The sequence below is a fragment of the Aedes albopictus genome, chromosome 2, assembly GCF_035046485.1.
Source record: "Aedes albopictus strain Foshan chromosome 2, AalbF5, whole genome shotgun sequence".
Classification (NCBI taxonomy): Eukaryota; Metazoa; Arthropoda; class Insecta; order Diptera; family Culicidae; genus Aedes; species Aedes albopictus.
The window spans coordinates 221,157,856-221,174,601 of NC_085137.1; the positions used below are offsets into that span (position 1 = coordinate 221,157,856).

At 38.5% G+C, this 16,746-nt stretch overlaps 2 protein-coding genes across 2 annotated transcripts in view; one reads left to right on the top strand and one right to left on the bottom strand.

Moving 5' to 3' along the window:
• Positions 1–16,746, top strand: part of LOC134287929 (titin) — a 413,960-nt gene that overhangs the window by 333,373 nt on the left and 63,841 nt on the right. The window lies entirely within an intron of this gene.
• Positions 1,202–2,544, bottom strand: LOC115263775 (protein PF3D7_1417600-like). The gene has a single exon (XM_029867128.2). It carries the CDS (start codon positions 2,123–2,125, stop codon positions 1,202–1,204), a length of 924 nt encoding a protein of 307 aa, XP_029722988.1. The 5' UTR covers positions 2,126–2,544.

Sequence of the window (16,746 nt, forward strand, 5' to 3'; positions counted from 1 at the left end):
TTTCGTAAAACGGAATCCATGAGGCGTTGGAATGTCGCGGGCGCATTTTTCAGCCCAAACGGCATTCTCACAAATTCATATTTTCCATTGTCAACATTGAATGCTGTCTTTGGAATGTCCGCTGATTCTACCTCTATTTGGTGGAATCCACTAGCTAAATCAAGTACGGAAAAATATTGTGCTTTCCCTAAACGATCAAGAATTTCGCTTATCTCTGGTATAGGATAACGATCTGCGGGTGTTACCTTGTTTAATTTCCTATAGTCGACAACTATGCGATATTTTTTCACGCCCGAATTATCGGTTTTCTTGGGGACGACCCAAATGGGTGAAGTCCAGGCAGAGGATGATTCCCTTATAATGCCGGAGTCCAGCATTTTTTGGATTTGTTGGCTGACTATTTCTCTCAAATGGTATGGGTATTTATACGTTCTTTGGTGGATCGGTGCGCTATCACCGGTATCAATGTTATGCTTTACTTGGTGGGTGAAGTCCAGTTTATGTCCCTCTTGATAAAAAATGCTTTTATATGGTTGTAGAGTTTTGGCTAGAAGCTTGACTTCTTCTTTGTTTAGGTGTTCGGCTGGAAAATTAAGCTGTGCGCACGACTCATGCCGGTTCAGAAAAAAACGTTCATTCTCGAGTGGTTTTATTTCGTTCAATTTGGCCTGCTTGGTGGTAAATAAATGTACCGTAGCGCGATTATCTTTGGCTGCGTACAACCCAGGTTGTAATGTGACGCCGGTCGCTATGTTTAATTCGCTTTCGATTAAAAAAGTTCCATTAGATTTGGTGCCAATTTCGACTAAATTTTCAGTTTGTTCATGGAAGTTCCATGATCGCGGATAATATTTGGAAAACGCATACTGGTTATCTCCTATTATTATTCGATGATTGCCCGAGTCTATTTTGGCTTTCATCTCTGCTAAATTTTCATAGCCAATGAGGCCGTCGAAGAACTCATGAAACTTGAATACGTGGAAAGGTAACTCTTTGCTAAAAACTTTTGGAAAAATATTTATCTGCACCATCTTTTCAATGATAAATTTACCATTTTTGTTTGTAACTATCGCGGGTTGGTCTGTTGTTTTTGCATTTTGTACGTGCTCCGGACTAATATAAGACTTGTTTGCTCCGGTATCAATTAAAAATTTGAGCATTCCCTTGTTAGACCGGTAACGAATATATGGAATAAAATTGTTCACGTTGTTGCTTCGCGAGCCTCCTCGTCGTAAAAATCCGATTCATCTTTTCGCACTTCACGGTTTATCATATTGCCCTCGTCGTCGTCATCGTCGTCACTATCCACGTTCACTTCATTGGTGTTGTATTCTACGCGAGGTTTATGCTGTTGCATCGGTTTTTTATAAGCACCTTTACCCGCGTTTGCATATGATTTGCTATGGTTGTTAGTATTGTTATTATTCGCGTTGTTGCTGCTAGAGTAGCTTTGTGATTTGGGTTGAAACTGAAACTTAGATGGTTTTGTTCTAGTTTCCGCATTTTGGTTTGTGCATACGGCTTCGTATGCCTCCTCTAATGATTGTGGCTTAGATTGCCTTATTATAGAGGCGAGTGGTTCTCCAATATTATCGAGATACCTTGTGACACTTAAAATTTCTATAATTTGCCGCTCAGTTATTGGATTAGACGACAAATTTGCTTTTAACCGAGTGTTTATGTCTTTACATTCGTTATAGAATTTGAGGTGGCTTTTATCGCCACGCCGTATGTTAAATAATGCTGACACATTAGTTGCGAAATCGCGATGGTCTCCATATTGCTCCAGGAGTATCTGCTTTATTTCACTGATGGTGTCCGGATCGCCATTAGCGCATAGAATTGCGCGGGCATCTCCTTTCACTTTATTTTTAATAGCTCTCAAATACATAGAACTAATTGAGTCAGGATCACCATTGGCGCCCTTCACTTTAAACATGTCGTACACTTGGTCTACTTCACGTAGCCAGCTAGACAGTTCTTTCTTATTTCCGGAAAATTCCGATAAATATTTAATCGGATCGGGAATGCAGAACTTGCTGCTGTTTCCGATCGTCAACATCGCTTTAAGCTCCTGCATCTCGGCTTTAAGCGCCTCCATCTCCGACAGTCTGGTTTCAGGCATAGTATATGTATATGAATATTTCACAAGTATGAGTGCTTTGCTAAGATTGATGGTCTACTTACAAAAGTAACGGCTGCATCCACGGGTGGGTCTCGGATCCTTCTTGCTGGTCGATGTGCGGCGGGATGTTTCCACTTTTTCAACACCTCACAGTATCCCACTTCTGACACCAGTTAGGGATGTGAAGCACTACACTTACTTTTTAAAAAACACTAATGTTAACCTAGCACAAACTTTATTCACACTAACTGCGCTTGCACCACCGGTGTTATTCCAAACTCGTTGAAGAAAAGAGGACGGGCCACGCTGTCGTCGCTCTTTTATAACATCAAAGTGCTGACCGTGCACTCGATGCAGCCCACCTGCTGATTGGTGCCGCAGGTGGCGTGATACTACGGACGATTCGTTAACGTTGATATTATTCCTTTACATGTATTGGAAAAATAACAATAAAGTTTATCCTCCCTTTTCCTAGGGTATAACTTTTTTCACAGACGTTGGATCACTTTACGGTCTTCGACAAAGTTGTTTGGCATATAGTCACCTACAATAATACCAAAGGGATTGATTATAGAACGCTTACAGCGCCACCTAGCGGCAAAATTCGAAAACTTAAAATTTCTGCATACATTTGGCCAAGTTTTCCCATACAAACTTCAAGCGTTTTGAGCGCCCCCTTAGGCTCAACCGATTTTGCTCAAATTTTTAACGTAGCTTCTGGGAGTCCCAAACAACTGATTGAGGAGGTAAGACTTGGCATTTTTCGTAATTTTTGTTTTTCATCTAAGTGTGGGCCACCTTACTCTAGGAGTTTTATCAGGGTTTTTTTTTCAGAAAATCACTCAGGCATTCTGACAGGAGCTCCTTCAGAGATTCTTTCAGTAGGATGCAGGAATGTCTCCAGGAGATTCATAAGAAATTCCTCCTTAAGTTCCTTCAGGAATTCCTATAGGATCCTTCAGAGATGAGTCTAGGAACTCCTTCAAGGATTCCTTTTGAAATTCAAGAATTTCACAGTAGTTTCTTTGGAGATTCCTCCGGAAATCTTTTCGGGGACTCGTGCAGAATTTCCTCTTGGAATTCTTCTAGAATTTCAATCAGGGATTTCTCCTGGCGTTCCTCTAGAGATATTTCCAAGAGAATTCAGGGATGCCTCCAGGATGCCTTTATCATAGTTTCCTGCAGGAGTTCCTTCTGAGATCCCTTCTGGAATTTCTTCAAGAATCCCTTCGAGCATTCCTTCAGGGATGCTTCGTGGATCTCTTACAGGGCACTGCATTGTTTTGATTTTGTATGCAATTTTGACGTTTCTTGGCCTTGTTGTTTACAAAATTTCTGTAAGAATGAAAGAGAAGGAGAGAATTTCATGCAGTGCCCTATAGCGATTACTCCAGGTGTTCCTTAAGTAGTAGTAGTCCTTGACTTAAATAACACTTTGACATTGGACTACACATAGAACATTCCATAATAAACGCTTGAACTGAAAGAACGTATTTCACAACAGATCCTTCAAGGAATCAGTCAGATTTTTTTGTGGAATTCCTTCGGGGATTCCCCTTGGATTTCCTTCGGATAGCATCATGGAGATTATTCGGAGATTCTTGCAGGAGTCTCTTTAGAGATTTCTCTATGAGTTTCTTCAGGTATTCCTGAATCCTTTCAGGATTAATCCTGGAGTTCCTACGAGGATTCATACAGTAGAAGTTTTATTTTTCAGGGATTTCCACAGAAGTTCATTCAAGCATTTCTCTTCCAGAGATATTCCCAGCACTTTCGTCGGAGATTCATCCAGGAGGAGTCAGGGATGCCTCCAGGAGTTGCATCAGATATTTCTTCACAGGTTTTCTCGGGTAGGTCGACAGGATTTTCTTCAGGTGATTTCTCCAGGCGGTCCTTCTGAGATTCTTTCAGGAGGATTCAAGGATGCCTCCAGGCAAGGATCGGTATTCTCCTCACTCCATTCATATTCACTCCTCTTTGCTGAAGCGAATCGAGAAAGATGCAGCAAACGGATTGTCTTGATCGAACACGCAACCTCATCACTAGTAGGAAGCGATGCGCAAGTTGCTTGACATGGATATTCGTTGCCATTTGTCGCTGTTTGAATCTTAAGCGAATGAATGAATGGCGAATGGTGAAGAATGCTGATGAGCGATCGAAGCTTCTACAGTCGGCTCTCCACATGTCGATGTTCTACATCTCGATATCTCTCCCTATCTCGATGGTTTGATCGGTCCCTTCAATCTGCATACATTTTACCTCTCTGTATGTCGATATCTCTTTATCTTGATATCTCCCTATCTCGATGCGATCTCGTTCGTTTTTGTTCTAGATTTTCTCTCCACATGTCGATATGCCCATATTCACAGGTTGCTAGATCTCGTTTCGTGGGTACAAACATTCTGGGAAAGCGAAGTGACATCTGTTTGTTGACGGTTTTTCCTAGTTACGGAGGATTTTTCAATCTAGTGTGCATTACAAATTTGTTCTGCATTTCAATCTCTCCCTATCTCGATGGTCCCTTCAATATCGAGATGTAGAGAGTCGAGTATTATCATAACTAGAAGAGAATTTCTGCATGTAATGCATACATTTTTACTGTTGTCATACGCGCCAACTTGTGACGTAGTTCGGGGGGCAAGGCCTCTCAAAATCAATGAAATTTTGATAATACCGACGGAGTTCATCTAGTTTAGGCATATTCACGTGAAAACTAGTGGATTGAGCTGAAAAAAGTTGAATATTGTCCAATTTTCGAGAGCTTCCTCTGAAATCTTTTTTAGGGATTCTTACAGAAGATGGTCAAAGGTTAGTCCAGGAGTTCTTTCTAAGATTCCAGCAGGAATTTCTCCAGATTTTTCATGAAGTTCTGGACATTTTTCCAGGATGATTTCGGGATGCCTCCAGGAATCATATCAGGGATTTCTCTAGGAGTTCCTTCAAGGGTTTCTTTAGGGCTGTAGCCAGGCATATCTCCAGGATTTCCTTGAAGGATCTCTCATGGAGTTCCACCGAGAATTCCTTCAGAAATTCTTTGAGAGATTCTTTTTGGCAATCTTTCGGGGATTCCTCCTAAAAAAATCGGGGATTCCTTCTGGAAATATTTGGTGGATTCCTTATGGAAATCCTTTAGGGATTCCTTTTGGAAATCCTTGGGTGATTCCTCTTCTGGAAATCCTTCGGGAATTCCACCTGGAATTCTTTTGGGGATTCCTCTTTATCCTGAAATCTATTCGAGGATTCCTAAGCGTGGATAACGGGACCTTGTAATTAAATTTGGCAGCTTCTGAACTATAAGTAAACAAAACAAAAACTTATAAAAAATGACATTTTATTGCCCATCAAGACAATGGAGAAATGCCACATTCACTGCAAGAAAGATACGGGTAATGTAATAGTAGATTTATTAACTGCCCAAGTAACATTTTAAGTTTTATTCTACTCTAAGAGATTTTCGTAACCAATTTCCAATAAAACTGTTCCGTTCCATACATCAAAATCTCTTGATAACCTCTTTAAGAGCATCGTCCGGCAAAATGAACCACTCTTAGAGACGATCTGCAAATCGTATAGAGAGTATCAATAAAACCGTTTAAAAAAAAATCCACTCTAAGCGGTAATGATGATGACCATGTGTTGTTTATTTTTTCCAACAAAAAGTTTGACAGCTCATAATTATTATTATCCAAATTATCCATAATAATTAATTATCCAAATATGCAGGGAAGTTTCTTCAATGTCATGATAAGTTCAGTAGCGGATATCATTCGCAAGTAGGACGCGATAATTTCAAAGTAAAATTTTAGAAGTTATTATGTTTTGAGACTTATACACATTCAATTTTACCGTGAATGGAGAAGCATAAAATTAATGCGCTTTGGAGACGGTGAATTCCATTCATGGTTTCCAATTAGTCAATATGACGACATCCATAGCAAGCGAAAATCGAACTTACAATATGGCCATTATTGTCATAGCTTCCGCCTAGCTCAGGCATCTGTAGATTGCCTGAAGCAGCTTCCGATTAATGAGAAGATGAACTTTAGGAACATCTTACTTGGATTGCTTCAGAATGCTTTCAGAACTTCCTCTTGAAGATCCTTCCGAAATTTCTCCAAGAATTCCTTTAGAAAAGCTTCCATGAGTTTCCTCAGAAATTCCTTCGTTGATTTTTTTTTACAGAAATCTGTACAAGAATACCTACAAGAAATCAACTCCAGATTCCTTAGGAAATGCTTTCAGTGATTCCTTCTAAAAATTCAAAGATCAGGATTGCAACAAAAATATCTACAAAGATTTTTTTAGAAATTATTCCACATGCTCATTCAGATTTTTTCGGCAAAAGATTTTTATAGAAATACTTCATGAGATTCCTCCATAAATTTGTCCACGGAGTGCTCTGTGGATTCCTTCAAAAACTACTCCATTGTTTTTTTCCAAAGTTATTCCAGAAGTTCGGTCTTATAAACTACCAAAGTTTCAGATACTCCTTCAGCTTTTTCTTAAGAAGACCGTCCTGAGATTCTTTAAGAAATTTCTTCAAGGCTAACATACACAATTCGCTAAAGCATTTCTCCAGAAATTTCTCCAAGAATTCGTTCAGGTAGATTTTCATGGGCTCCTTCTGAAACTCGGATAGGGACAACTTTAGACATTATCTTGGGATTCTTTAAAAAAATCCTTCAGAATTTTTTTCAAAGATTTGTTTCATAATTTTTTCCAGGGTTTTTTTCAGAAAATTTTCCAAAGATTCCTTTAAAAAATTCTGCAGGTATTTATTTCAAAATGTCCACCAGAGAATTGTTCAGGAATTGTTCTAAGCATTCCATTAAAAGTTTCTACAGGAATGTGCCCATGTTTTTTTTTCAAGGATTCATCCAGAAAACCCAGCATGAATTCATTGGTTTCTGCAGGAATCCTACAAAACCTTCTTTTAGATTTTCTCCAGATATTTCTCCTTGTATTTCCCCAAAATTGTTTCTAGCATTGCCTCTTAGGATAACACTATGCATTTCTCCACGGATTCTATAGGGAATTTATTCAGATATATTTCTTAGGATTCACTATAAGAATTAACTCAGAAATATTTCAAGAGTTATTTTTTGTAAGGATCTATACAGAAGCTTATCTCCGCATTTCTCCAGATATCCATACAAGAAATTCTTTTGATGTACGTTCACAGTTTGCTATAGAAATACTATCAAAAAATCCCAAAGAATTTTATTATAGGTTTTTTTAGGATTTTTTTAAATCCTCAATATACTTTCCTAAGAATCCCACCACGGATTTCCCTAAGAGTTTCTCCAGGAAGTTCTTCGGAAATTTCTCCTGGAATTTCTCTAATGATATCTCTGGGATTTTTTCAGATATTCCTGTAGAGATTTATTTAACCGTATTTTCTGAGATTTTTGCAGTTATAATTCAGATTTTTTTTTCAGAGATTTTTTCAGAAATAGATGGTCGGATTGCTTCGGAAATTCCATCAAGGATTCCTCCAAAAATATGTTCACAAACTTCTTCAGAATGTTAAAAATTTCTTCAGGAATATCAGCAAGGCATTTTTTCAATTTTTTTTCATGGAGTTTTTCAGAATTTCCTCGGAAATTTTCTCTAAATATCCAACAGTGGTTCTTTCGAAAATTCTTCCAAGTGTTCCTCTGAGAATTTATTGAGAATTTCCTTTAGGTGTGCGTGCCAAGTCGATTCAGTCATATGGCTGAAATTAGGGGGATGTAGGGTGCAATTAGGCCGATATACAGGGATTCCTGCAGAAATTCTTTCAAGGATTGTCTTTAGAGACTGCTCCTGCAGATCCGTCGGAAATATCTTCTGGAGAACTTCAGAAATTCCTGCAAGAATTACTTCAAATATTTCTCTGGTATTTTTTTTTCAGAAGTTATGCCAGAAATTGCACAAAAAATTACTGGAAAATTTTTTGAAATAACCTCTAACGGATTTTCTAAAAAAACCTGAAAATTGTTAGAAGGAATCCCTTAAGAAAATTTCGGTGAAACTTGGTGAACATTTTCGGAAAAAAATCCTGAAGCAATTTTTGAAATTATTCCTGGAGGATTTCCTGGTTAATGGTTGGGAAAAAAAGTAACTGAAAAAAAACTCATAAAGCTACCTGCTCATAAAAAATCATGAGACGCTTCTGGAGGGGCTCTGGAAATAATTTAAAGGAAATATTGTTCGAGAAATGTTTGAGGGATGATTGGAGAAATCCGTAGAGGATTAAAAATTTCTACAGAAATTCCTGCAGAAGTTGCAGAAAAAAGGAATTGAGGGAATTCTTGGGGAAATCCCTCCATAAACTATTGAGTGTTGCCTGGAGGTTATGATGATGATGATTGTGTACCCACCATCAGCGCAAGGATTACCTGAGTGTTGCCTGGAGGTAATATACAAAAATTCCTACAGGGAGAAATTACATTGATTATGTTTGGCTACGCAGTCATTTATTGAACAAACGACGTTCTTTATTTGCCCGACGTTTCGACACGGGGATTGTGTCTTCCTCAGGGGGTAAATATTTGTGTCGTTATTTGTCCTATGTTTGGTCTAACTATAACTGTCGGGTTTAGCGGTTTTTGGTACATGACTTTGAAATTTCTAATTTTTTCCCGCACAACTTGTACTGCTCAATGGCGCAATCTTTCTAGTTTCTAGTCCTTCTTTCTTCTATCCTACGGACCAGTCCGTAGGATAGAAGAAAGAAGGACTAGAAACTAGAAAGATTGCGCCATTGAGCAGTACAAGTTGTGCGGGAAAAAATTAGAAATTTCAAAGTCATGTACCAAAAACCGCTAAACCCGACAGTTATAGTTAGACCAAACATAGGACAAATAACGACACAAATATTTACCCCCTGAGGAAGACACAATCCCCGTGTCGAACGTCGGGCAAATAAAGAACGTCGTTTGTTCAATAAATGACTGCGTAGCCAAACATAATCAATTCCACCAAATCAGTCGATTTATCATCAGGAGAAATTACAGCAAGAAATCCTAAAAAAGCCAAAAAATTCCACTAGGTTCTTCAAACACCTAGAAATCTCTGCAAAAAAAATGTTTTAAGGAATCTATGAAAGAATTCCTGGAAGAACAGGAGAAACCTCAGCAGGTAATCATAGACGAATTTCTATGAATTTCAGCAGAAGCTACTGAGAGGTTCTTCGGAAAAACTCTTGAAGTATCACCGATAAAACTTCTGAAAGAATCCAAGACGAAAAGTTTGAATAAATCATTAGCAACTAAACTAATACATAAAGGAATCTACCAGGAGAAATTCCCAAAACAAAATCCAGAAAAAGTTCTTGGAAAAAAAAGAAATTACTAGAGAAAAAAAAATCTCGAGGAATCTTTGAAATAATCTCCGAATCTCTGTGAAAAAATGCACCATTTGAAAAGTGTTTTGAAAGATTTCTGAAAAATCCCAATAAAAAGTTTCTGGAGGAGCTTCCGATAATATTCCTGAAGAAATATCTTCATAAAATTCTGAAGGAGTACATGGGAAGAAAAACATCCTCCACGATTATTATAGAAAAAAATCGTGAAAAAAATAATTAGGTGCAATATTGACGTCATTTCTAAGGGGGCGAGCATACCAGTAGGAGGAAAACGTGCCTCTGGAGCTGACCTGATAACTGATACCAGTATAGGAGGCGCTTAAATTTGGAAACCTTGAGTAGCCAGTTCTGATCATTTAAATACATATGACAACACTGGTTTTTACGTGTTATATAAATATTTTAGAAATCGATGCATGTATTCAAATATTGATAAATGATTTTTTACATATGAAAAGTCATAATTGTATGGAAAATACAATTTTTAACGATTCGCCTTTTTGCATGGAGGAGACCGCGCACGGACTATCTGTAGTAATTGTTATCCATGAAATTCAATATCCTTGGTCGTCTGGTTTGAACCATGCTGCCAAGAAATGTGGATGGCTCCAATCGAAATATTCCGAGTGAGAATCGCGTGTTCCAAAATTTTATCAAGTTGTAGGTACATACTCACTTCTAGGGCCTACCTAAAATGGAAAAGTCCCTAGTGCGGATCCCCACAGCCATTTGTTATCACTCGGCTTTGCGCTACCCTCCGATGGAGATGATTCAACACCGCCACTCAGGTCCACGGATCGAAACGTAAACCCGTCGTCAGATGCACATATTGGCTCAGCGAACCACATGGCCTGGTCACATCCAGCAAACCCCGACTGTCATCCATCCACACGCGCCCACACGCACATTTGTGTATTGATTTATGCAGTTTGAGGTCAGCGCGTATAATCTAGAATTAAATTTAATAGCATTTTAATCAAACATGTTCAATCTGCGATGCGCATTTCGGGACCGTTTTTCGCGCGAAGCTTTGACTTTGACCGGAGATGGTTCGACACGGCCGGCCACCCAGTCCAGGACCAGGACCGAGGAAGCACAACGCGATGTGGCGCGACGGTTACCGTACCGTGCACAAATTTCAATAATTGCTATTTGCATGTGATTTGAATTTTGTTAGAATGTTTGTCGGCTTGGTTGTGTTTGAAAATTCAACCATTTGATCTGATTATTGGCGACGGTATGGTTGGAAAATAGGATTTCGCTGAAACCAAACATACATGTTCAGCGCAATGAGATTTCGTGTTACATTTTGTACTCACCGGTGGACAACATTGAAGCGGATTTCACCGAGAATAGGATTATGCCATGAACAGGTTTGAAATACAACTGCATTTTGAGCTGGTTTGTGCATTCGTGTAACAAGTCAAAATCAATTTAATGTTATCCTTCGCATGACAAGTTCTTTTATCATCAATGTTTAACACACTCTAAATCATCACATGTTCAATCAATATGGCTGATATTTGTTCTAATAAAAGAGCTTCTAAACACAATATCCCGCGCAGTTATCGGGAAAAGCAGCTGAACGCATATCTGAAAAACAAAACACAATGTGCTGATTGAGAATCAAAGACCGATTCTTCAACTACAGCACCAAAGGCAGCCTGTAAACAACTAGAAACGCTCCATAAAAAATCAAAAAGCGCTCCATTATTTGTTTTTTTTTTTTTTTTTGAGCAAACCATATGTTTATATGGTGCAGTTTGATAATACTTATGGAGCATTTATCAATTTTCTAAGGTGCAATTTCAATTTTTTATGATGCAATTTCATTTTTCAATGGAACCATATTCAATTTACCATGGGTACCATTTCATTTTTATGAAGCATTTGTATTTTATTATGGAGAATTTAAGTAGGTATTATTTATTGGTACAAAATTGCACTTGTAATGAGAAAATTTTATGTTTTACCGGTACATTTTCTATAAAGTATGGAACATTTTCAATTATCTATGAGTAACATTGCACATTTTCATGGAACATACATTCATTCTTTCTGGAACGCTTTTAAATTTTCGATGGAGCATTTGCAATTTGTTATGATCGCAATAACGTTTTGCCACCGAAAACACTGATGATGACAAGTCACGACGTCAAGAAGGCCTAAACGCTCAGGTAGGCCAGGAGAAGAATTGACGACGATTGGAAAGTTCAGCACACACCAGCTGATGAACTATAACGGTCTACGACGATTTCGACTCTGACCACTACAAGGTGATGGTCGAACTGTACCAAAAAATCTCCGTCATCAACAATGTACGGTACCGATGTGCTCCCTGTACTGGACTGCTAACGCAGCTGGTCTTGAAAACGGTGGGTCGATAAGGAGAGTACCCAACATAGTTCTGGTCCTCACAAGTTCCTACCTCATGCTTCCACGGGTCAATCGATGACAAAGAACGCCAGGTAAGAGTTGTGTGCTTCTTAGTTGGTAGTGCATCCTGGACACATGTTGTCCTTCTGACTTCAGCTAGATTGAGAAGGTACGACCCGAGCGTCTGTTCACCAAGAAGGTACGGTGTAGCTTAAACAGCGTCTGTTCTGGCATCCAGCGGCTGAGTAAGAAACGTTGCATCACGCCCAGCTAGATCCAAGGGGGTATCTTCATCAGCATGGACGTCCCAGTGTGGGTTGGGACACTAAACAGAACTAGCACGATGGCCCTCCGACGAGACAGGAGTGTTGGCGTAGACCCATTAAGCCACACGCGGCGGAAAAAGAAGACTACGATTGGAAACTTGGAACATGGAATTGCATGTCACTTGGTCACTTAAGCAGGATGTGATAGGATAATCTACGACGAATTACATCCCCGCAACTTTGACATCGTGGCGTTGCAAGAACTTTGTTGGATTCTACAAAAAGTGTGGAAGAGCGGGCATCGAGTGGCTACTTTCTACCAAAGCTGTGGTATCACCAATGAACTGGGAACAGGATTTATAGTGTTGGGCAAGATGCGACAACGTGTGATCGGGTGGCAGCCGATCAACGCAAGGATGTGCATGTTGGGAGTTAAGGGCCGTTTCTTCAACTACAGCAACATCAACGCCCACTGCCCACACGAAGAGAGACCTGATGACGAGAAAGAAGCGTTCTAGGCGCAGTTGGAGAAAATATACGATGGTTACTTGCCGCGTGACGTGAAAATCGTTGTCGGCGACATGAACACGCAGGTAGGAAGGGAGGAAATGCACAGACCGGTAATCGAGCGAAACAGCCTGTACGCCGTATCGAATGATAACGGCCAGCGATACGTATGTAAACTTTGCAGCCCACGGGATGTTAGTCCAAAGCACTTCCTTCCCCTGCAAGAATAGCGTTAGCGTTAGCGTAGTTACGGTATACAGGCATACCTCGATAGTACGTACACAACCGCTTCGTTTAGTGTACGTACTATCGAAACGTACGTACTATCGAATCACAAATTTTTATTTGAAATTTTTTTTCAAATCAAAGAATGTTATTTCTAGAACGACATGATTGCCAAAAAAATACATGTGGCCTAAGGGTCCGTTTATTCATTACGTTATTTTGCTTGTTTGGGATCCCATCTATATTGGCAAAATCTTCTTGTGCTCTGGGGATGCTTCGTAGAGGCATCTCGTCTCTGGGAACTTATATTGATTTTATTTGAGTTATCATTGAGAACCGTCCAAACTGGTCTAGATATAATTAAATCGATCTAGATCAGTTATATCTTGTTATAAAAACATTCTAGATGTATTTTCTCCTGCAATATTTATTGCCGTGATATTTCAAAAATCTTCTGAACATTGCTTCTTCTAGGACTCCTCCAAGAGTTTAAGTTTTTTTACGAGAAGGGATTCCTAGAGGTATCACGGAGATCTTGGAGGAATCCCGGAACTCTTGGAGGAAAATACTTGATGAATCATAGAAAGAATTCCTGTAGGAATCTCGGAATGAATTTCTGGAGGAATCTTGGAATGAATTCATGGAGAAATCCCGGAACGAAATTCCTGCAGGTATTCTGAAAGAGATTCCTCTAGAAATCCTGGAAGTCCTGAAAGTATCACAGAAAAAATCTTGGTGAAGTTTCGCAAGGAATCTCTGGAGAAATCTCTGAAAGAGACCCTGGAATCTTATAAGGACTCGCAGAAAAAATCCTGGAAGAATCCCTAAGGAATCCCAGAAAGAATTTCTGGAGAAATCTCGGAACCAACACCTAGAGGAACTGAAAGAAACTTAAACTTACGTTTCGGACTTCAAGGGATTTCTTCCAGAATTTCTCAAGAAGTCCCCGGAATCTTCCAGGAATGTCATCCGAGATTCTCCGAATAGTTTCTTTAAGGATGTCTCTGGATTTATTTTTTTGGGCTTCCAGATGGTAATCCTAGAAATTCTAGCAACTTCATCCAGAATTTCTTTAGGAGTTCTTTCGCAAATTGTATCAGAAATTCTTACCAAGATTCCTTCAAAAACTTCTTGCAACAATCCGTAAGGATTTATTCCTGGAATTTCATACGAGATTATTCCCGGAGTATGTTCTGGGAATTATTCAGGAATTCCTTCTGAAACCCTTCCAGAAATCCTACAAGATCCCTGACAAGAACTCAGTATTCCTCTTAAAGCTTTTTCGAGATCCCTCCAGGAACTTCTTCCGGTTTTTTTAGGGAGCTACTTCTGATTCAAGTATTCCTTCTGGGATTCCTACAATAATTTCACCAGGTAATCTTTCTGGGATTTTTCCAGGATTTTTCGGAAATTCCTTCTGGGATTCCTCCGGGAATTTCTTATTGGTGACTGTCAGTTATTACTTTTCATGAACTTCTTCCGGAATTCCACTTAGAGCTTCTTTTAGGAATTCTTTCAGAACTGATTCCGGGATTTCTTCGAGAACTCTTTCCAGGAATCATCTAGGGACTCTTTTTTGTTTTCTACCAAGAGCTTCGTCAGGAATTCCGACAGACCCTTCTGGAATTCTTTCAGATTTTTGTGAAAGAAATGCTCTGGAGTTTATTATGATTTTTTTAGAGTATTTTGTAAATGGAATTCCTCATGTAGTTCCTGTAGGATTTCCTTGAATAAACACAGGAAAAAGCAACTTAGTTATAGCTATAGAACCACATAAATCCTAGAGGGATTCTGGAATAAGTTTGTGGAGAAGCCACGGAAGGAATACCTGGAAGAGTTTCAGGAAAAATGACTAAGGTAATCTTAGAAGGAGTAATGCTGAAGGAATCTCGGAATTAATTTCTACAGAAATCCAACAATCTCTGGAAGAACCTCGAGAAACTTCCTGGAACAATCCTGGCAGCAGCTTTTGGCGGAACCCCAGACGGAACCTCAGAATCTCAGAAAAAAAACTCCTGGAAAACCCCAGGGGGAACTTCTGAAGGAATCCTAAATAAACTTCCGAAAGAATCTCATTAAGAGCTTACGGAATTTGTAGAGAAACCACGAGGGGAGTCCCGGATGGAATTCTTGTGGAATCCCAGAAGGAACTCCATGAGGTGAACCACCATGCCACCATCAAGTTATAAAACAGCACACGCACGCATACCCCACATTTTCAATTAAATCCAACCACTCATGATAACCTGGCGATTTTTTTTAATCCGAGAGATAACGCTTTTTTTAAAGTCCGAATCGTAAACAACAAAGCCACGAAACGTCAAAAACTAAGAAAAATTTCCTTAGCAACTGCGGCTTGCAGTGCCCTAGCGTACTCAAAGTTGTTTGAATTTCCAAACTCATGGAAAACTGTCAAATATTTTATACGTATAGCAAAAAAAACCGTTAATTGTTGGAAAACGAAAAAAAAATAACAACACCAGAATGATGATGCCAGATATTATGACTGGCAGAAAATATCTCTGTAAAGCGAAGAATACTGCAATCATTACATCAAACGTAAGGAGTGTATCGGAAAGTAGTTGAAAATGTTCATAATGCTCTATCTCGAAGCTGGGTTGGTCTTTTCATTTCGGTTCTTCTATGAAATCTTCACAATATAGTTAAGTTTAGAATACCTTGGGAAAATTTTGAAAATGTTTAGTATTATTGAAAATATGGTTAAATGAATACACCTAACAAAATAAAAATCTGCACAAAATGCAATTTTGATAAAATTTTGCAAGATTTCAAAAATCTGTAGCGAGTTAAATTTGTACGATAAAAAAATCTGGAAAATATTGAAGCTTGTAAACAGTTATGTACACATAACATATCATTCAACACCGACTTTCAAAATTCATATTTTCGATAGAAAAATCTCCTATATCTACAAAATGGTCCACTCCAAAAAACGTCTATTTTTTGGTCAAACTTTGAAGTTCTGCTTCAAATATCTTGAAAGGTTATAAAATTCTATTTTTTGCTCTAACTTACTCATCCATAAATTAAAAAATATACCCTATTTAAAAAAATGCGAATTTTTCATTTTATGTATTTTTTATTTGCGTAAACATGATTTGGAGGAGCATAGAAAAAAGAAGTTCCTCAAAAATGGCCTTTTTTCATTTTTAAGAATTGCGCTAAAATGCAGTGGAGATTTTTCTTGAAAAAAATAATTTGCCTATATCATGAGGATTCTGGAGCTTACTATATATGCACAAAAAAGTTAACAATTTTCGAACATTATCGAACTTTTTTCGCAATTTCAATTTTTTAGAAGGTGTGCAAAAATTTAAAAACATGCGTTGAGTAATCTAGGTTAAAAACCCAGTTAAAAGAACATTTTTAGAAAATCATAAAAGCCATTTCTTTTGTCAAGGATTTATACAGTATCTACAAAAATAAAATTACTTAAAAGTTGTATTAAACTATTTTTAAAGCTATTTTAAACATTTTCAACTACTTTACGATACACTCCTTATTGGTTCATGCCTTTCATTTCGTTAGATTTTAAAACTGTTTAATGAAAATCCGTGTTATAGGAGTCTGCATAGCACAAATTCATAGTATCGGAGTCTCTGCTATACGTCTACTAATGATTCGAACTCATTTTTGTAGATTAAAATTTAACTAAGGAAGGAAGTGTTGATGTAGCACTTATTTAAGAGGCCTCCGACTCAGTGACACTCCCATAAGTACTACGGAGTGGGTGGTTGGGAGATGTATTATGCAGATCCAGGATTCGCCTGAAAAGCTGGCGATGGACCCACGGCATTGGTTGTTTACTTGGTTAAAATTCAATCTTTTGAAAGCCGGCAATCAAAAGAGATTTGTTTAAATAATTGTGTTTCTGCTCA